The sequence below is a fragment of the Podarcis melisellensis genome (genome assembly GCF_964234715.1).
Source record: "Podarcis melisellensis genome assembly, chromosome: 1".
Taxonomy (NCBI): Eukaryota; Metazoa; Chordata; class Lepidosauria; order Squamata; family Lacertidae; genus Podarcis; species Podarcis melisellensis.
Window position 1 is genome coordinate 45,538,804 of NC_138528.1, and position 22,900 is coordinate 45,561,703.

At 42.2% G+C, this 22,900-nt stretch overlaps 1 protein-coding gene across 7 annotated transcripts in view; it reads right to left on the minus strand.

Moving 5' to 3' along the window:
- Positions 1-22,900, minus strand: part of SIPA1L1 (signal induced proliferation associated 1 like 1) — a 165,403-nt gene that overhangs the window by 10,396 nt on the left and 132,107 nt on the right. For 5 of the 7 annotated variants that reach the window (XM_081889541.1, XM_081889538.1, XM_081889536.1 and 2 more), the window contains 6 exons: positions 19,682-19,831; positions 16,897-17,015; positions 14,640-14,758; positions 11,842-12,287; positions 8,711-8,947; positions 7,125-7,290 (listed from right to left, as the gene is read on the minus strand). In XM_081889541.1, coding sequence (XP_081745667.1) covers positions 7,125-7,290; positions 8,711-8,947; positions 11,842-12,287; positions 14,640-14,758; positions 16,897-17,015; positions 19,682-19,831 — 1,237 coding nt within the window. The remainder of the gene's footprint in view (positions 1-7,124; positions 7,291-8,710; positions 8,948-11,841; positions 12,288-14,639; positions 14,759-16,896; positions 17,016-19,681; positions 19,832-22,900) is intronic. The other 2 variants (XM_081889540.1, XM_081889542.1) reach the window with 2 other exon arrangements.

The following is a 22,900-nucleotide window of genomic DNA, read 5'->3' on the forward strand; positions in this document are numbered from 1 at the left end:
ATACTTCCTTTGATTTAGGCCTGGATCTCAGTTTTCTCTCTCCTTCTCTTATTTTCTCCAAGATCTTCTCCTTCTTTTCATTCCAGAGTCTTTTTTTAATCGTGTTCTGTTGTATTAGAAACCCTCTTATAACTGCTTTGCTTGCGTCCCAGATTATTCTTTTTTCCACATTTGTCTTTAAGTTTATTTCAAAATAGTCCTTTAAAACTTTTTGGGCCTTCTTAACAATCTCCTGATCTCTTAACAAAGCGTCATTCATTCTCCATCTGAACGATCCGGTTGTGTTTAGTCTCAGTTCCATTCTCAAGGCGTTGTGGTCGGAGCAGGTTTTTGGGCAGATTTCCACTTTTCTGGTCTTAGGTGCCAGCCCTCTAGTTATCCATATTTGGTCGATTCGCGTCCATGTCATATGGGCCTCAGAAAAAAAAGTTCCTTCTTTCCCTAGAGGGTTCTTGATCCTCCATATGTCAATCAAATCCAAATTGTCAGTCATTTCAAAAAAGGTTTTTGGTAGTCTGCCATCTTTCGTTATATTAGCACTTTGTGACTTATCCATATTCACTGAGGCGACACCGTTCATGTCTCCCAACATGATAATGTTGTTGTAGTCCAAATAGTCCAGCATAATCTCGTGCAGCTTCTTAAAAAATTCCGATTTTCCATCATTTGGGGCGTAGATTCCTAGAATTAAAAACTTTTCTCCTTGTGTCTGGATTTCAATTGCCAAAATTCTGCCCTGTTCATCTTTAAATACAAATTTTGGGGACAAGTTCTCCTTTGCATAAATCACCACTCCTCTTTTCTTAACTTTATCCGATGAAATAAATTCTTGGCCTAACCTTTTATTGATTAACACTTTTCTGTGGAGTCTTGTCACATGCGTTTCTTGCAGGCAAATAATGTCCAATTGTTCTTTTTTCAAAATATGAAATACTTTTCTGCGTTTTTCTGGAGAATTCCCGCCATTTATATTCCAACTAAGAAGCTGTAGAGACATCCCGGCCTACTTCTTGGGTATCACAGTTGGGTATCTAATTTGTCGTCCTTTTCCGGAAGCTGTGGTGCCGGGCCGCCTCCAGATGGTATGGATCCTGGTGGCAATCCCGGTGGTGGAGGCCAGGAATCTGCAGCTCTCTTTTGGAGGTCCTCCTCGTTGTCGTGTAGGAACTTCTGGTGGTCTTCTGGTGTTTTAATTCTTACCTTCTTTCCTCTATAGGTGAATGACAGACCTTGAGGAAATTCCCACCTATAAGGGATTGCGTTGTATCTTAACAATTTGGCCAAGTCTGTGTATGTGGCTCTAAGGTCCAACAAATATTTAGGAATGTCTCTATAAATTTCTGCCCTTTTGCCTTCAACTTCCAGGGATTTTTTAAAATGTTGGCCTAATATCTTGTCTCTTTCCTCTCTTGTTCTCAAACAAACCAAACAGTCTCTGGACTTATCTTTCTTAACCGATCTTCCCAGTCTGAAGGCCGTCACAATCCTGAAATCTTTATCTTCTTCAACCCCCCAAAATTTAGAAAACAACTCCGTCAAGAATTTCTCTAGGTTGCCCTGTTCCAACTCTGGGACAGCCCTCAGCCTAAGATTACATTCCTTACTTTTCAGTTCCACCATTGACAGGTAGGCTTGCTGTTCTCCTACCTGTCTTTTCAAAGGTCTTACTTCCCCTTTGATCTCTTCCACCTTCTTGCACGCTTGCTCAGCTTTTTGATTGGCTTCCGCAGCTAGTTTGTAGTTCTCCGCCGTAGCTCCTTGCAGTTTCTCAATAGCCTGAGTGTGCTGCGAAACCTGATCTGTTAACTTGCTGATAGTAGATGTAGCTCTATCAATTTTAGATGACTGATCGTCCACCTTCTTATTCAGAAGTGCCAGTTGTTCCAAAATTTGTTTCAAGACTGGATCAGTTCCTCCAGCTGCCATTTCTTCTGTAGCAGGCGTTTCAACTTCTTCCTCCTGCGCCGTCAGCGCAGTTGGCACCGAGGATCTACGATGATGAATCAAAGTTGTTTGGACAAGCTGCCCAGCTCTCTTATCTTTTTTCTTTTCTTTAGCTTCCTCAGCTAAAGCTTCCTTAGCTTTAGCTGCTCTTGTTTTCGCTGGGCCACTCATTCCCCAGCTGCTGTTCAAGGTCAAATAGTCTTTCAATCCATGAGAAAGGCAAGCCCAGAGTATAAACAATTAAACCACAAAAAATCCCAATAGGATACAGTTCCCAGACCTCAATGCCTCCGCAAATCCACTAGGGGGGGTTTTCATAGGAAAGAAAGTTTCTTTTCCACCATCAAAGCTCCTATTTCAACTGAAGTCCCCAAGTTCAGAAAGGAGGCTTTCAGAAAGTTCTGTTTCAAATTAGTGCCACAAGGTAACGGAGAGGTTTCAATGACAGTATTAAAGCGATAGTGTATCCATCAATGCAACAGTTTATGTTAAGAAAAAAGTTTCAGCAGCCTGACAGTACTCCTTTACAACACTGGCAGTCCAATAACTCGGTTATCCCCTTCAATTCCACATCTCTTCACAGTAGGAGGAGGATTCTCTAACACAATGAACCAAAAAATTTACTTCTTCACTCTTTTCAATTTCTAGAAACACACAGTCTATTAATGCCCCTTCTTACTTCTTTCAAAATCTCTTTTTAGCGCTTCAGCCTGCATCGGGTTCTTTTGCTTTGCTCTGATTAGCAGGACCGGAAGGCGGACTTCCTGTTACTCGCCTCCCGTTTTCAGCCGAATTAGACAAATTTAAATTAATCCTTAATCAGTTCTTTGGTACCCCTTACTCACGGGTAGATTGCAGCCAATTTCGATGTTTTTCAAGAAGAAAGGTCGGCGCTCATCAGCAACAGCAGCGCGGCTTCACTTCCGCGAAAAGAGCGATGAACTCACAGCGCCGCTCCCCCGTTCACGATCCGGAGCCTCTTACAAGGTCCCTTCCTCGCTTCTGGGGGGGCTTCTGGCACCCGCCGAGTCCCACGGCCACAGGCTCGCTCTGCCTGCGGTTTGTCTGAATGGGCCTCCGCTTCGCCGTAGCGGACGACCCTTTTTCGCGGAGCCCCTCTTCACTGAGTAAAGAGGACCGCCATTGCCGTTTTGCGCCGCCTCCGGAAGTCCCCTTACAGGTCTTTCAGAATGGGTGCACAGAAAATTGTAGTTAACCTGTACCAATTCAAAGGTTACACGTGTCTGCATCCCAAAGGCATTTATACCCACAGCTACAACGTGGAAAAACATATCTGGATGTACCCTGGACTAATTTTAAGTAAGCATGTGCCGAAAAGGACTAAAGGCCTATCCTGAATTGTAAAATCAATATTCTTAGTGATATTCTCCTGTCTGTGCTAATAACATGATAACCTGCTCTCACGTAACAAAAAGCGATCAGGCATGCTTGGTGGCTGCTTGACATTTTCTGAACTTCAGGGAGATACATGTTCTAGCGCTGCATCCATCCTCCAAAGAATGAAATAGAAATAGAAAGCACAACGTTCATTATGACCGGTATGTGTATTGGAGGGTAAGCCTGTCTGTCTGTTTTTAAAGGGGTCACTGAACATTCCTGCACTTGAGTGCTCACACAACCATGTTCCACCAAACAATGTTTGTTGGGTGCTGAGAGCAGCAGGGTTGGAGAGGCTGATTTTTTCAACAATGAAATATTATGGCCAGAGTGCTAGGTAAACATCTCCAAGAAACAGAAATCATTAACCTGTGAAAGTTGCTTGGTGGATCCACTACAATAAATGAGTAGCATCTGTGCCTTTACTGCACAAGAAAAATCATCTAGAAGGCCCCTCAGACGGAAAAGGCAATTCTCATTTCTTCTACTTCCTGCATTTTCTATTTTATTATACAATAAGCTTTCAACAAAGTGCTGAAGAGAATCTATCAATTCAGCAATATTCCTCCTACACAGAGAAGATATGGAAGGAATGGCTCCTACATCTGCATGGTAAACAATGCTAAAAGCAGAGGTCTCCCTTAGTCCCTTACCTCCCCAATCTCCCAAGTTCCAAAGCAGGAATTATTGGGTGGCATGTAGACACCAGAAGTGTGGGATAGCAGTGTGCCAAACTAGAATTAGCCTCCAAATCATAAACGTATTAATTATTTCTCCTGTAGGAAATTTTTTGAAGCCTTACATTCTGTATTTTTGTATGTACAAAAGTTATCCAAGAGTTGTTGTGGATAAAAGCCATAGTGTAGGGCAAACTTCTTTTGTCTGAGAGCTGCGTGCCATCGATACTTTCTCACTTCCACACCTACCTCAGTTGCTGGGGGAGTTATTGCCGCCTCTCCATTCATTAAGATTAATCTGATGAGTAGGGAGGGGTCAATTTGCATGCCCTTCAGGGCTTCACAGAGAGGTTTAAAAGTTCTCTACCTACTCCAATGCTGTGACTGCATACTTTTTCTCATTTCCTTCCACTGCTGCCAAAATTGCTGGGGCCATTGGGGTGGGGGATGGGCATAAAATTTGCTGGGAGGGCTGTACATGGTCCCCAGGGCAGAAGTACTCATCCCTGAAGTGAGTTGCTCCTGTATGGCTTGTTTATGAGATGAGAGGAGGAGAAAAGAAAAGAGAAGAGACCTCAAACATAGGAAGATGCTTTATACAGAATCAAGAACATTGGTCCATCTAGCTTGGTATGGTCTTCAACGGCTGGCAGTGGGTCTCCAGGGTTTCAGGCAAGGGTCTCAAGGCAGCTACTCTACCACTGTACCAATGCATATGAGTATCTTTAGAGAGAGAAAGAGCAATCCCACTCTGCTACTGCATGTCTTCTGCCAAAAGTTCTACAGTTGTTCAGGCATGGTGGTAACGCAGAAGCTTGGTAGATAAACAACTTATCAAAGAGGTGAAACTCTTTCTGGACCAGACCTCACTTTACACTGCAGATGCTGAACCACATGGCCATTGTGTACTTGGATTTTTAAAAATCCCCACCTAATGAGATGTGCCCGAGACAAATGTGGGAGTTGCGGAGGAGGAGCTTCACAAACTTTTTTTTTTTGCCATTTGTGAAAAGTGCTCCCCTTAGCAATCTTAGGACACGGCGGAGTGGGTGTTGTAGCACAAGTTCTTCTCTTGGACTGGAAGCACTTTGCCAAAAGAAGAGGAGTCACACTGCAGGGACTTGGAAGCACAGCCCCTCCCCTTCTTCTGACAGGAGGATAGTGAAGGAAATTATATAAAAGAGCGGCTAAGAAAGAAAGAAGCGTCCCCTCAGAAAACAGCTAATCTTGAACAAAGAGAATGTAAGTGCTCGTAATGAACTCTTTCAAGGAGTTAGGCAAGGGCTATCTTAATACCCTTGTCTACTAAGAGGATTTTTTAAATAAAGAGAATAGGCAGTAATAGTAACACTGGTATCAGGATTCATGAATTTTGGCAGGTTATTTGTTTAAACGAGTGACTACCGTCTAAATGAGGAAAATAATTTGAGAGAGAGCAGACTCCATTGATCATGAGGAGTTCCACAAGAGACATGTACTAACAGCTACTAGGACAATCAATCATTTAAATGATTAACAATTTTGCGAAAAGAGAACAGTCCTTGTCTGACGAGTCATGAGAAAGTTGTTCATCTTTCCCCTTAGAATGCCAGTAGGCAGTTGGGCGGGGGGAATACTTGCCTGTGGCAATTTGCCTTTGCTCCAGCCTCAAAGACAACACTGAAAAATAATCTGTATATGGAACCTCATACTTACAAGTTTTAATAAGCCTCTTTGGGTTTTGACAAGCAAAGAAAGAAGTTGCGAGTGCCCTCTTTTGCATGGTTGCTGTGGAAACCATTTAGTCTCTGACAAGCTTGAAATGTTAAGCAGTGGCTTTCAGCACAGAGGCCTTAGAAATCAAGGCTCTTTCTTCAAGATTATTCATTGGATGTTTAAAGATGGTTAAGTCATTAGTACTTAAGGTGAAACCTTAAGGAATTGTTCTGGGTGGATTTATTTCAAGTGTTTTAAAGTTTGGGAAGCAATTTTGGCCCTCACGAAATGAGGCATGGGTTGCGTAGAAAAGTTCTGCTCACTCCAAGCATGCCGTTACTCAAGAGCTCTGATCAGAAAAGTGGAAGAGCCACTCAACTGAACGAAGGCGGCCTTTGGAAGAAAACATTCCATTAGCACTAGTGGCTTTTCAGCAAGTGATACCTCCTTCTGATAAAAGGCTGCATGCAGAACTATGAGGTGCAATTGTGGCACCTGCTAATGCAGTATATTGAAAGCTTCCCTAACTAAAACTCCCCAAGAACAAAAGGAGGCCAGTGGCAATGTTGTAATTCATGAAGAAAATTCACACCCTGTCAGAAGCTCTGTACCATTCATCTGACCACAGATCAGGCTGTAAAAGGTTTTCATGAGATGCTGTTAAGATGCTGTAATGTGAGATACCACGAAAGCTCTTTAAAACAGAAAGCATTCATCTCCTTCCCTACTCTGTCTGGTGTTGAACTACAGAAGCATTTTCTAATCTAGCAGATATTCAGAAACTTTCAGATTTAGTGTTTTACTCAGCCTAGAAATACAGCGGGTTTGGAAAGGGTTGCTGAAAAGGGCAACTCCATTAAGGCCAAATGAGAATAAACTTGGTGGGCTTCTCTGGAGATTTTGTTTCACAAAACACAAAAGATGCCCTGTTCCTTGTGGCTCAACCCACCCTGAGGAGTGCAAAAGAAGACACACCTTGGAAAAATCTCTAGGCACATAGGAATGCAGTTGGGAGAAAGTGATTCTTAAGATACGCTACTACCATGCCATGTAAGATCAGGACTAGACCTTTGAACCGAGTCTGAGAAAGCAATTAGAAGCCCTTCAAGAAAATTAAGGGAATTTCTGTGGCCAAATCAAGTTAACATCCTGGCCATTACACTCACAACCCACTGATCAATTATTTACAGGAAATACAAGTTAATGTATGGGAAAGGTAACTGACAGTTGTAGCTTTTATTGCGCACCGTGACTCCCACAGTTGTTTATACTTAATCATAAAAAGAGATAAGCTCAGCAGTCATAGGACTGAGAAAAACCTGCTCTTTCACACCAACTGCAGCAGCAGCTGGCTGGCCTTGACATCCTCTTCTCAGCAGGAAGGTGGTGATACCATTCTGTAACACCTACCTTAAAGTTTTTCTGAGACTCTGGTGTCGGGCTGTCTAGATCTATTAGCTTCTTCAGCTCTTCCTCGATATTTGACTTAGATGCTCGCTTTGGTGAGGCACGAAGATCTCTGGCTGATGCGCGCAACCGAGGATGTGCCATTTCATTGCCATCGCTTTGGTGACGCCTTTAAAGGAGGGAAGATAAACACTTAGGAATCCAAGCCCAGACCTTTGCAGCACCCTCCCGTTATTCAGAGAAAATGTTTGCATAGAAGGTGGGTACTTGGATGGGGAGAGGGGCTGAGAAAAGTTGTATAGGAATGCCTGTTTAAAGGAATAAACCTGTTAGGTACATTGGCTTTCCCATAACTCTATAAGAAGCTCATCCTAAAAGCAGAAAGGTTGACTGCATCGCCACAGTATAACCACAGCTAAGGCAACTGACACCAGACTTACTGGCTAATGTGAAGCCATATGATTATCAAAGAGATGTCTAAGAGGCTTTGCTGCTATCATTCCCTTTGCTTTGCTTTGGTTTTGCTTAGTACCATTTCAGCATCCCAAGCACATGCCTTCTTGAGAACAGTCTTAACACTACTACCTGTATTCAAGCCCTTTTTAGTCAATCTGTAACCTAGTCTGCCCCCTCTGTAATGCTTTACGACTTGGAATGTGATTAACCTTTGACCTTACTTTCATTTTACCCATGATGGCACTCTGCTGCATGAGCCCTCATCCTGACTCTTCAATTATGATCTCGGTTCTCGACATAGCGCCAGTTCTTGGCATAAAAGAGCGGCTTCTTTTTCCACAATAGCTAAAAACCTAATTGGCAAAGCCTTTTGAAATAGTACAAAAGGAAAAAACCCTATTCATATTACCTTTGAAAGCCCATATTTGCCAAACCCTGTTGTTGCAGTCTCCCCACTGGCCCCCAGTATTCCCACTGGCCCTCAGTTGAAGGGTTATTGGCTGGCCAGCAGGACACAGATTCTCCTGGTGCTTTATGTTGTGGTTTGGAGAAGATTAGGAATAGCAGGCTCCCTCCCACTCTTTCTTACCTTTCCCATATCCTAGCACACATGAGATAAGACTCAACTCTAATTTAAGATCTATGCATAGAGAGAAGATGATTGGTGGTAACCATACAAAATGGCTGAGACACACCAAGGCAACATTGGGGGATTGCTGATTAACCATGATGTGAAACACTTTGTCCTGTAAGTTTCTATTACCAAAGCCACTTTTTCTAAACAAAGCTCCTTCTCTCAATACATTTAAAAACTGCAGTTGGAGGATCCTAAACACTACTGGAGACTTTTCAGTATTTTTCAGTTCAATTAAAACATCCTGCCATAGGATTAAATGTGCAATTGAAGAGATAGAACAAGAGTTTTAAAATTCATTAAATTAAACCATTTTACTTCAGTTATTTGAACACTCTAATAATCTCCAAAGAATTCTTAGATGAGTTTAAGAGCTTAAATCACTCTACTACCCCTTAAAAGAGTTTCCGCCCATAATGTATCAAATTACTATACATTTTAGAAGCCTCTTCATGTTGAAAATTAGCACCCACCAGAACAGAACAAAAAATGCTCTTACTTTCTGGAATCCATAAACCCCACAGAGTTTATTGTCCCCTCAGGTTTTTTCCATCCAATCAAGTACTTGCTAGTAGCACCCTGGCGTGGGTAGAAAGTCCTAGGACCAGAGGAGGAGGAAGAGGAGGAGAAAGAAGGCGCAAGCTGTGGTGAAGTGGCAGAATGAAGCTCTTCTTTGGGTGAACTTCTGGCACTGGTGAAAACAACGGGACTGGCAGAGTGTCGGGAACTCATGGTACTGGGAGAGAAGCATAACAAAGACAAAGCTTAAGTGTACATGCTGACATCACGTGCAATTAATTTCAAAGCTGCATTTTGTCATGCTGGGCAGATACCTTTGCTGCCTTAAAAAAACAAAAACACCACAGCTGGAAAACAAATCATTCACCCTGTTCAATTAGAGGCAGAGAAAGATTAACTACACAACTTAGTTACCTATCAGGAGACCCACCCATCCCTAATCCATCCCTTGCATCAAACTTAATAAGAGAGAGAAATGACTTTGCAGACTAACTAGTTTTCTCTCATCGTGTTTGTTCCTGTAGCAAAACTGTGATGTGGGATGGATTTGGTGTGTCTTTATGTGCAAGACTGGTACAGCACGCTAGGACACTCTCATGTTATTCAGCCTCCATTTGGATTTAAGAATCCAGACATAAATCCACTGTGTGGTAACATATTCCCATATGGAAGGGACGTAAGAGAGGACTTCCCTGAGCAAAAACTATAATGTGAGAAACTGCTCTAAGAAATTACTCATTCTGATTTATTCTGCTGTTATCTTAGATTCCCAGTTTTCCACCAACTGATTTGCTTTGCTGCTCTGAGGTCATGCCAGGTCTAAAAGGTTTTGCTGAATGTAGCTGCCCAGTTTCTTCTGCGACCCTCAAGAAACAGCATGTTCTTCCAAACTGAAATGAACTCCAATACTGCCTATTCAAGCACTGGGATTGGTAAGGGAGCGAACAGCTCTTCTGCATCATTACATCATGCCAAGGTTGTGTTGGGAAGGCAGGTCTTTGCAGTGCACTAACCAGTTTACAGAGAAGCTGCCTAGTGGCTTCACATCTTTTCACAGCTCCAAAGGGGAAAGTGCTCTTTTCCATTATACACATTGCTTCCTGGGCTGTCCTTCACTTAACCAATGGTCCTAATAATATTTACAGAACAATCCTATAGATGTCTACTCAGAAGCAAGCCCCAATGAGTTCAATGACACAGGCTTCCAGATTTTAAATAGGATTGCAGCCTTATTATTATTTACATCGTCCTGTTTAAAGGGTACTAAACTACTTGGTAACTACTCGAGAATGCTAGCATTACACAGCAATGATAAATGACCCTGCCTACTATATAGCAAAACTAAATAAACTTGAGAAGCCACCATATATTACAAATGCTTGCAACAAATGTTGTTTCCTATTTATTCCCTAGAAAAAGCAGATAAGATGATGGAAAAGATAAATGGCCTGGAGAAACCATCATTGCAAATGCTGAGTGTTTGTGCTGCAGAACACTGTGTTGGTGACATAAATTCAGCAACACCGTCAGTGTTTAAGCCTGTGTTTTAAATGTACATTAAGGCCTTCTCAACATCTAAAATTCAAGATGGGGGGGCGGGGGAAGAAGAGATTTTACCAGAGGTGAATCACTGTTTTACAAAATGGATGGTTGTCTAATGCTATAGATGCTAGTTCTAAGATTTCAGAAATTGAAGAAAAGATTCAGACAGATCATGTGATGAATCTATTTTTCTCAACATGCAATTGAAGAGGGTGAAGTCATCAGACTGACAAATTCCCACAAAAAGGGCTAGGTTGAAAAGGCAACGGACACTGCACCAGTCTGCAAGTCAGCTTCTTAAGATAATAAAATTAAGAGGACAAGTATATATGAGTAGATATTCATGTATAGATATAAATAGATATAGAAATTTCTACATTAAGAAGCACTCTGTTTGAATGGCAGCAATCTTAATATCCATAGAGAAATGACAAGATAATTGGTGTGTTGAGGAATGCTAATCCTGTTTGAAAAAAGTTGGTATGTTGAAGGAAAGGCTATTTACATTATTAGGTGATGCATCTATCCTTGTCATAGCTAGCTTTCTAACAGAACAATCAAGCCAAAGTGGAACCTCCTCTCACCTCTACAAGTGTTATTCATTTTGTCCAGATAAAGTCATGGACACCCCTGGGAATATTTCTGGCTTTGGGTGGGTGTATTAATACTCCAAATTTTTAAAAAGCTAGTTTCTCACAAAACAAATGAGCAGAAGCCTGTCTGCACATTTTTGCCTCATCTCTCATGTTCTATAAATGCTAGAAACATAGGTCTCATCCACACTGGAGTTTAATGTGAAACTGAAGCTGTTTGTTTATCTATCTTATCTCCCTCATCCTGCTGTTTTTGGACTACAACTCCCATCATCCCAAGATCTCAGGACCAGTGGTCAGGGATGATGGAAATTGTGGTCTGAAAACAACTGGAGACCCAAGTTTGGGAAATCCTGGCCTAAGGCTTTGCTTGTACTCATTCCAGCTCATAGACCAAGGTTTAAGCATTATGTGTGAACCAGTAGCTCTGTAGTGCAACTTTGAAGTTCCTTTAGAAAGGTCCCAGCATTCTGTAGACTTTACAGATCCAGGTCCCATACCTGGATGTAAAGTAATATACACTAGCCTTAAATTTAATATGGTGTATGTGTGTGAGGGAGAGAGGGAGAGAGAGGGACAGAGAGAAGGAAGGAGATGAGCTGGAAAGGAAACAGAACAGACAATCCTGTAACCTATTCCCAATCACTGAAGCTATGGCTAAGAGATCAAGAGCGTCATATTTGCACGAGCCTTGTACATCTGCAACACTGTGTGCACTGTAACACAATGTATATTTCTGCCATGCTTAGATCCAGATTCCCATGTGTTCCAAGACCCCCCTACAATAAAGGAAAGCAATCTCCATCCACATATGGAAATATTAAACTTGCTTCCTTTTTCCAAACTCTCCACATTGTGCCTCTTTTCAAACTGCTGGGCTGCCAAGAATCACAGGTATGTCATTATCCATAGCATTCACTCCCCATGTCTGCTAGAAAGATCTAGAGACACCAATCATCATTTTAAAGAATATTACCTTGTATGGGAAACGGCATCACTAAGGCTAAAAGCACTGTTCTCTCTTGTTAAAGGGTTGGAGGCTGGTTGGCTTTTGGTATGAATGTCCAAGCTTAACGAAGACTCTGTCTTCCTGTCCATCATGTGGCTGTCTTTTTCTAAAGTCCGGTCTGCAATAGAGACTACTTCACTGGAACTGTGCCATAGTGGTGCCACTTTCTCTTTTACAAGTCCTGATCGGGGAGATGTTGCTGAGTTGCCCAGGGAGGCTGTGCTGCTATGGCTGGGGCCATAGGAGGTGGTATCAATGCCACTGTCAGCAGATGTACCTTGAAGATAGTTGTAGCTATTCAGCTCTGACTCAGTCCTATCTCCACTGTCATACCACTTCTCCTCACTATGGACACTGGATGCATTGCTGGACAGCGTGTTGCTGCTTGAATGACTGGAGTAGTGGCTATCAGACTGCAAAAAGGGGAGAAATTGTAGATAAATTCAAGGTTTCGGGAGAAAATAAAATGGGAATAACTGTACAGTACTGAAGACCAAACATCCATAAGCCCAAATATAAAATTAACAAGAACAAAATTCATGAATACTGAACTCAAGACTTACGCTACAAGAGTTATGAGCCTGAAACACCCATCAACAGACCACTTTACAAATGAAACAGCCATTTCCACAATAGTTTTCAGGCAGGACGCAAGTGGCGCTGTGGTCTAAACCAGTGGTTCTCAACCTTGGGTCCCCAGATGTTTTTGGCCTACAACTCCCATGATCCCTAGCTCACAGGACCAGTGGTCAGGGATGGTGGGAGTTGTAGTCCCAAAACATCTGGGGACCCAAGGTTGAGAAAGGCTGGTCTAAACCACTGAGCCTCTTGGGCTTGCCAATCAGAAGGTTGGCGGTTCAAATCCCTGCGATGGGATGAGCTCCCGTTGCTCTGTCCCAGCTCCTGCCAACCTAGCAGTTTGAAAGCATGCCAGTGCAAGTAGATAATATGTATTGCTGCGGCGGGAAGGTAAACGGCGTTTCCATGCACTCTGGCTTCCATCATGGTGTTCTGTTTCACCAGAAGCAGTTTAGTCATGCTGGCCACATGACCCAGAAAGCTGTCTGCAGACAAATGCTTGCTCCCTCCACCTGAAAATGAGATGACTGCCACACCCCACAGTTGCCTTTGACTGGACTTAACCGTCCAGGGGTCCTTTACCTTTTTACTTTTACAATAATTTCCCATCAATTTGCTTTCAAATGCAAGTAAGTCCACTTTAAATTCATCGTTTAATATATTCATATTCAAACAAAGCAGAACAATTTGTCATATTGTCAGAAAGAAAGAAATCATTAGTGGAAAGTTATGAGCATGAAAATCTACATGTTCAGAGCTGAACCAGGTGAAATGAACCACAAGGATTCCAAGATTGGATTCAGACGTTCAAGACATCAGAAGAACACAACACACCAAACAATCAACATCCTATGCATTTCACAGCATCTGAAGTGAAACTTTTGCATCTTTCTTCAAGGCAGCTGTATGCCAGTTAAAGCAACTGATTAATGAAGGAGTTAGGACAGCAGCAGCTCAGTATATAAGAAGCCATGCTGAAGAATATGGATAAAACAAGTTACACTGGCAAATGTCTGCAACAGTTAAAAGTGTGTGTATGTGTGTGTGTGTGCGTGTGAGAGAGAGAGAGAGTGCACGAGAGAGCTTCAAAGGCAAAAGTGTGATGGTATGTACTATTAAAATAAAAAAGGATTTTAATGGTTTGGGGAAAATTCCTACTTCTCGGGCTAGTTCCTTCCCCTTTAGAAATCTGGCAATGCACCAACCTTTGCACATTGTTTGTGCACTTTCGAGAGTGTGGATTAGTCAGACAAACACCACTGTGAGTCAGTTCACATGTCATGGTAAGCCATGGGTTATGGCTTGCTGTGAACAAGCAGTGGGCTAGAACGCACTGCTCAGTTGCTCCCACTCTGCGCCATTTTGTTTGGAGCTGGGAGAAACAACAATGAAGATTGACTCAGCATCACTTGTGAAAGAACATTTGCTTCTTCCCAAACAAACCATGAACAGAAGCAAAGATTTGTAGAGCAACTGCTCATGGCTTGTTTGCATGTAAGGCAAAGCTTATGGTTTGTTTCTCCTGGCTCCAGGAAGGGCAGAGCAATGAAGGATTGGATGAGCAGCACGCACTCGTAAGCTGCTCATTCTTGGCAAGCCATAGTTTATTACCATGACATGTGAACCAGATCTCTCCAAGACATGTGAACCAGATCTCTCCAAACTATTCAAAAGAAAAGTTAAGGCAGCAGGAGTGGGGGCACAGAATCACAGAATTGTAGAGTTGGAAGGTACCCCCAATAATAATCTATTTCAGACCCCTGCAATGCAGGAATCTCAACTAAACAGAATGAAGAAAGGATATAGGGCTATAAATAGTTTGCTGAAAGAACCTATTAATGTTGGTAAGTCACCAAAGTCTCGCTTGTGGAATGTGCAACAAGCCAGAGGGACTGAGCAGGAGGGATCTTATTTCTAGAATAATGAAGGTTCCCACAGATCTTTGGACTATCACACTATACTGGAGCATAACTCTACTTTTGAGTTGGCAGCAAAACATTTCTATTAATAAACTTTATCTTAAAACTGCATTTAGCTCTGAAAATACTGAGGTCAGCTCTACTGCCATTTCCTCCATACTCTTAACAAGGACGTACAGGTTCAGGGAAAGTGAAGGATATTTTACCTTCGGAGAACTGCACGGAGAGCAAAACAACTTTGCACAACAATTTTGAAAGTGGACTTACATGACCCTGCTTATTTGGAGACAAGTGGACTACTGGATCTTGCCTCATCAGCCTTCCAGTGGGGCTCTCTCTGAAGGATGGCAGCACCTTCGACACTGCAGGGAGATGGCATGTTGGTTCTGTAATGCAGCATGGAATACAGCATTTGCTTTCAGGAAGTTTGGTATTAAAAAAGAAGAAGCTTAGAACCAAGAGAACTAAAAGCAGAGTATGCTTTCTCATCATCAGCAAAATTATTGTACCAGCAATAGGCATTGACAACTTTTAAATACACTACAAAAAATACCAATATATAAACAAGAAAGTAAAAAAGGAGTATGCCACTTCTTCACCTCCTGAACTAATGTTGGCTTACCTGATACAGTTTGTATCTTAATTATTTCGAACTACATAATTAGAATCAACTTTTTTTTTTAAAGACTGTATATGAGAGAGTACTTTTAACTGCCTTAAAACAGGAAACTAAACTATTCAAAGAGACCAACAGGTATCACTGTATTTGGGTTTCTACCTATGACATTGTCCTTTCACACCAAAACCACACTTTTCCCTCTCTACCTGTTCCATTTTGTTCAGGTTGATTTTAGTTTCCACAACAGATTTTTTTTGGGCAGCTATGTTCAGTGCCAACATTAACACACAAGGGAGGGTCTGCAAAAGTAATTCTGAGTAAGATTAACTTTACACATGTTGTTACCATCTCAACAGTATAAAAACACATGTGATTAAAGTATTCTGCCAAAATGGAAACTAGAGATCAGTATAATCACAGGTTTTTCCTGTTAAGCAGATATGGGGGATGGGGAATTACCAGATGGCTTTAATAATAAGGCGCAGCTCACTGAGCCTCTGAAGTTACTAGAACAAAAGTGTATCTTTTGAATCTGAGAATCGCATTTCATTTCCTGAACTCCTGAGGCATTCGCTGAATACTTCAATCTGTCTCGAAGCCTACCTTATTTACACAGTAGCAGTCTGTTGTGATGACAAGAACGATAGTAAGAGCTGAGCATCTTCAGCTTCTCTAGCATTCAGCTAACCTAGGACAATGGAGTTACCCCCACCCACCAATCTAGCTGTCAATTATGGATACCTAGGATAACAGGAAGGATCTCCCAACTCCCCAATTATCCTAGGAAGTCACAGAACCTTTCTGTTTTCAAAGTAACATCATATGGAATTTGTTCATGCTCTGATGTGGTATTCCAGGTAGTTAGATAAGCCCCTACAGAGAAGTCGAGCCTGTGTCAAATCTTATAGTTCTGGGAATCAGGTTGTCTCAGAACTTCTTTTGTTTTATTTTTATCCAGTTCAAATACCACCATTTCCAGCTCCTATTCTTCTTTGCCTACATTCCCGCAATACACAAACCATGCCAGTTTGACCTGAGAACTGATGATGCAACAGACGTCCCTCCCAGACCTAACAGATACCAGGCTGGATGTGTCGTATCTGGTGTACTGCCAACCAGGAAGCCACACTCTCCACGCTGGAATCCTTAATCAAAGCTAGTCACACTGTATCAGTGTCACTGCCAAGATGAATGAAACCATAGTAAAATTCCTATGAATGCAAAAGCCTCAGCAGGATCTACCAGTGTCAGGTCACTGCTTCAGTAGCTACAAACGAAGAGAAACAGGTCTGTGTACTGAGATGCCAAATGAAGGCTAAACTTCATTTAATCTGCTGAGTCCTGAGGATCTTTCTTTCATCTAACTACTTAACTGCAACGCACCGTGCAAATACACCCAGCAGTAGAAAGTGATTCTCACCCAACTGTACATTTTTACATTTATCTGCATTAAAAAATAATAATCTGTACATGGGTTGTTTATACTTTCAACCATCTAATAGCATATAGCACCATTAGAAAGGAAGCACTACAAAAAGAGCTACAGAAAAGGTAAAAATTAAATTAAGCTGATGCAGTACTGAAAAGAGATGAGGGTAAATAAGCAGTAAGGCCAAGTAATATTTGTACCTGCACCACTGCTTCTTAAAAGATGCCCCAGGCACTGAAACATTATAACTGATCTATTCTCTGGAGAACTTTATTTCTACATCACATGATGTTCCCAGGTCTCAAGGACACAAAGTGCAGATGACAGTATACCTCACATTTAATCATTCATTCTCGCTAACAGGGGTAACATTAAAAAAAATAAAAAATTGAATTGCTCCTTTTAAGGAAGGAACAGGTTGCCAAAGTCACCTTGTGGGGGGAAACCATTTAATTGCTGCAGAAGTTATTGCTTACCCATCTGGTCAGCAATGCTATCCTCACTTCTCTGCCAACTGGGGGTGGATTTGCCACTGCCACCCGTATCTGTGTTCTGCCTGTCGATGGAGGCAGGAGATCTTCGACTCATTCCAAACCTGAGGTAAAGAATTATTCTTTAGTTCCATACATGATAAATGTGGTACGCAGCAAACATCTCTTTACATCAAGAAGCACTTCTGATACAAAGGATTTAAAAAAGCAAGCAAAAAAAAGCTATGCTTTTCTTATTGTGGAGGTTTCTGACTTTCCATTTCTAGGATTATGAATTGAAAATATACTTCAACTGCCAAACATCCTTCATAAGTAAACTCCACTACTGCTAGCCAAGTGTATGAAGAGCCAGGATTTAAAGGACTGTGGTAATAACTAACCCAAACATGAAATATGTGATCTTGTGATGCCCATTCCTGCACAGAGAAAAGTCTGAAAGATGGAACATGAACAACAAATACTCCTTTTATTGCTAGCCCCAAAAGGGCCTCAGAGCCAAAGTCAGCAACAAAACAGAGGGCTTCGGTCATACTTAAGGATTCTCTGCAAAAGACACCTCACCATGAATTGGCTAGCAGTCCTTTCAGTAGACCTTCCAAATGTGAAAATGCCACATGGGGGTGCACTCTGACTGGCCAAGTTTTGTATGATGCACAACTGAGATTTGTACACAGTGGAGGTGCAATCTGAGTGAGTGGGCCCACTGTGGGTTACTGAAGGAAAAGAACAGGTGGTGGCTCAGATTCCCACCTGGATGGAGGCAGCACGGATATCAGGGACAGCACAGTAAGACAGTGACTGGTATGGAATTATCCTTGCAGTTCCAGTGCCACAAATGGTACCGAAAGAACTGTTGTCCCACTGAACTGGGGTGGGTACACTAATTCTAGAAATGCATCCAGGGCATCCATATTGATCAACGTTATCAGTGTGCATTTGCATGAACTTTGCACATCTAATACATTATAATTAGACAAGCCAGGTGTGTAACGTCTGAGAACACCTTGAGTCTAGAATCAGTGGTAGCAGAGCATTGCACCTGGCCTTTCCCATAGACGACTCTCTCCTTGAAGCTGATTTATTTTACAACATGAATGTGATGCTCCTGAGGTGTGCAGGGTGCTCTTAGGCAGCAAAGTCCAACTGGTGAGCTTCCTTGCCCCACCCAGCCTTTTCATTGGGAAAACACTGAACAAGGGGAGAGAAAGCAGTGGAATCCAATGGGTGTGCTCCCTCTACCTGGTCTTTTCTCAAGGGAAAAATTAACAGTAAGGGGTTTCCATTCTTGAAAGCCTCAGGGTGCAACCCTATACATACCTTCCTGGGGATAATTCCCACTGAACAGAATGGGATTTAGGTTTTGAGTAAATATGCATATGATTGCCCTGTATGATACTGGAATGCTTTTGGGAAGTGGCTGTTCATGGGTGAATTTCTGCACTCTGCTTTAGTCACTTCACTACAGCTTTCAATGTTTTTGATTGCCACTTGTATGAAACAATTGTACTCTAATTTCCTTCATACTAACAATCTGAAAATGGGTAGACTTTGTAACCACTAGATTTCAATCACTTAAACCATTCAGAACTGTTGGTTGCAATCAAATTCGTCATTCATTTTAACAATGCTATAATCCCCTGTGGCTCACAGCTTCAGCACTAGTAAATAGCCACGGAGAAAAGATGTGAGCGAGTCGACAGAAGATGAGTAACGGGGAAAGGTGATAATGAAGATTTGTTAGCCTGGTGATGATGGATAGAAACTTTTATTATTGCTGCTATCTTGTTTATTCAAGTTTACAATCTGGACTTTCAGAACACAGCCATAGCCAGGAATCCTACCAACTCCATCAAGGATGTGATGCATTTTCTGATTCAGACATAGCAGCTGCCATGCAAGAATGCCATTACAACTCTGAAAGTGCATCACTGCTCCTATTCTGGGATGCCCATTCAAAACTACAGCTAATAAAGAATGTGGAGGGACAATGGCCTTCTCATGTCCACTTGCAATACTGGATAGTATTTTTCACAAATCACAAAATGCGAAGACATACAAGGCCAGTTGCAGTACAACATTTTACATATACAGTATTTGGGGGTAGGTGATAGAAGATGGACAAAAAGATGTCTAGAAGTGGAAATAATTTGACAATATATGTTATCGTTTCAAAGACAATTTCATGAGCTGGGACTGTTGATAGGTTGCCTTTCAGCAACACTGTATTTCAAGACTAGAAGATAAAGTCTTCTGAAATGTTTTCACATACACTCATCAGTGGGAATTGCCTGAAAGCCACCTCATGGAAGCATAATGCTGTTCTGGGAACTGGCCCCATAAAACAATTATTGGATTTTAATATACGCTCTGCCTTAAGTGTTAAAGACAGGCTAAGTCAAAACAAATGCTGGTCAGTTTCTAAGCAAGCCTACTTCAAACCATGGCTTATGAAGCTGGTCTGTTTAACTAAAGCTTGTTTCAAACCAAGATCTCTGGCTTGTAGAAAACCACTCAGAATTAGGGGAAATGCTAGCAAAGTCCTTCTCCAAAAACTTGGATAAAGAGAGAAGGAGAGGGGAAAGCATGAGTTTATGGGTCTTCTCTGGGCTTCTTCCTCCTGATACACATAGCAGTAAACCATAGTTTAGTGCTATGTATGAACCAGCCCAGTGAGTTTGACAACACTTGAAAAGAGGCTAAGTACTAATTTATACTCTTCTCCAGTCTCAACGAAACAGTACACAAAATAAACAAACATACGAGGGCCTACCCTTCGGGCATAGATTTTTGCCTGTAGGTGCCTCCACCAGAGCCAGTTTCACTGGAGGATGATAAGTTGCTGGGAGAGTTACGGCACTGCTGTGATCTTGCTAAGGCAATGGATGAAACGGTGACGTAAACATCAGAGCCAGGGGATAATCTGTTCAATACAAACAATCCCAAACGTTACATTATTAAAGGAACCATTGCAGCACAAAGCTTGATAGAGCAACAACACTTTTGTGGGAACTGCCACATCAGCAGTGTCAATTCATTGAGACAGTAAGAAATGAAGCCAGCTGGAGGGCAGTATGTATTTTCCTCCATTAACCTGCTCCCTATGGAACAGCGGTGAAAGATTAGGGAGTGACAAAGGGGAGAAATGACTGTTTCCAAGGAGTTCCAGGAATAAAGTTGCTGAGTTGCATTTGCTATTTGCAAGCAAGGAATATGAACACGTAGCATATTTTATACAAATCCCAAATAAAATGTCATTTAACTAAGCACCTCAGAACAAGCTTTCGCAAACCATTTTTTAAAAACGTTGTATTTACCAATATGATCTGCAAAACATGCCACAACTTTGCAAAATCAAATACTGGCATTTTAGGTAAAGCATATTTCCTCGGATAGTCAGAAACATGATGCAGGGTATTTACAGATACAAGTCCTTGCATCACAGGAATGCTTCATTTTTAATAGCTCTCAACAAATATAAAAAGACAATTATTTGTGGGTGTGGGGAACCTTTGGTCCTCCAAATGTTGATGAACTACAACTCCCATCATCCATTCTCACAGCCGCCAGTCGGATGCCTGGGGGGAGCTAACAAGGAGGTGCTGAAGTCAAATGTCACCCCCTTCTTGCATAGGGTAGTCGCTGCAGCCCCTTGAACATTTCAGTTGCTCTTTTCCGAACCTTCTCCAGCTCTAAAATACCCCTTTCTGAGGTGAGGAGCCCAACGCTGCACACACTATGGCAGATGGGAATTGCAGTTCAGCAACTTCTGAAGGACTATGGGTTCCCCACACCTGGCATAATCAGTAGCTTAATGGCCTGTTCACCCAAGCAGTCCCTGAATTCACTTTGCACTTTGATTTACTTACACACACTGTTTCACAGGTGGTGAAACAGTAAAAAACAGTTTCTGTTTTTATGATATGAGCCTCCCTGGATGTTTTTTAAACTGCCCAGCAGGAAGACAGTCGTACAACTGAGAAGGTGCAAAACATATGTAAGAAAAGGAAACTTCCTTTGCTGACTGGCTAGCTGACAGATGAGCGCAGCACTGCTCAACCCCAGTTGGGTTCTGAGTAGATCACAGCTTTCTTTCAGCTTCCAATGGTGGCCCAGCTTTACCACTGCACAGCAACTGCCTATCCTCTGTTGTCTGTGTTCTGGTAAACTCTAGGACTAATGCAATGTGTTCAGAAACTGCAGCTGGTACAGAATTTGGCAGCCAGACCATTGATTGGGGCAGGATGGTTGGAACATATAACACAAATTCTGGGTACCACTTAGTTTCTGGACTCAATTTAAAGTGCTGATTCTTACCCCTAAAGCCTTATATAGCTTAGGATCCACAGTACCTCAAGAACTGTCTCTCCCCACATGAACCCACCCAGAGCCTGTGATCACCATCTGACTCCCTTCTATTTGGAGCATGGACTATGGACTATTTGGAGCAGAGCTTTCCAGACTGTGTGTCGCGACACCTTAGTGTGTCGGCTGCACTGTGTAGGTGTGTCACATGAACACTCCCTGTGCTCCTCCCAGGGCTGGAAAGAGATTAGTTTAACCTCCGGTTTGGTAGTAAAACTGAATTACTGTGTCGTGAAATGATACATGTATAAAAAGTGTGTCACCAACATGAAATGTTTGGAAAGCTCTGATTTGGAAGGTGGCAACACAAGAAAAGAGAATTCTTTTCCTGATGCCTAAAGCTGGATAAGGTGGCGCAGTGGGTTAAACCACAGAGCCTAGGACTTGCCAATCAGAAGGTTGGCAGTTCGAATCCCCACGATGGGGTGAGCTCCCGTTACTCGGTCCCTGCTCCTGTTAACCTAGCAGTTTGAAAGCACGTCAAAGTGCAAGTAGATAAATAGGTACTGCTCTGGCGGGAAGGTAAACAGCGTTTCCGTGCGCTGCTCTGGTTTGCCAGAAGCAGCTTAGTCATGCAGGCCACCTGACCTGGAAGCTGTACACCGGCTCCCTCGGCCAATAAAGCAAGATGAGTGCCGCAACCCCAGAGTTGGTCACAACTGGACCTAATGGTCAGGGGTCCCTTTACCTTTACCTTAAAGCTGGATAAAGATGTGCTGGGCAAGTCTCCCTGGGGAGAGCATTCCACAATCAGGAGGCCACAAATGAAAAGGCCTATTCTCTGACTTTTGGCCCTTCACTTGAAGGATGTCATTGTGGCCTCTTCAAGTAGGGTGGGACCCATAGCCCTGCCTTTTGTTTACCTGCGTTTTCCGGCTGTGCTTTTAGGTTTTCATTGTTGTTTATAATGGGCTTTAATGTAAGTCACGTTGGATTGCTTTTCAAGAAAATCGACCAACAAATATAATATAAAGTAACAGCCAGATAGGTTATTCTGGGCTGGTGGCCAGCAGGCTTGCCTTTGGCAAAGAACAGGCAGCTTGGCTAGCTGGGAAGGTTTGGTCTTGTCATGCACACCCATGGGTGCGATACAACTGCTGTTAAGGTGGAGTGCCTTACAATGATTTGAAATGTACATAATAATAAATGTAGATAACATGTAATAACACACACGGATGGGAAATCAGCTTCTCTCCTTTCTTGTCTAGGAACTGCTATCTTAGGAGTAAAAAAAACCCAACAAAAATACCATTATTGGACTAGGATTGTTTTGAGCAATATGGTGCCATGATAAAACGGCTAGCATATTTGCAAAGCTAAGCAGGGGGGTTGTTTTATTTGGTCAACTAGCATCCCTAGAAATGAGGTGTCTGCCATTTTGCTCAAATCAGTATTTTTAGTATTGGTTAAACATTATTATTACCAGATGACTGCTCTGAAGTTCATGTCCCAACCATTTTGCCTGCTAATCATTAAATGCTGGCTGGCTGGCTGCAAGAGACTAAATTTCATTTTAAAAAATTCTACTGCATCTTGGGGCAGAAATCCAATTTAACAGCAGCAAAAGCATTGGCTTTGTGGTGCTATTATTGAGAACCAGACAGTTTGAATCAGTTATCCAGTTCAA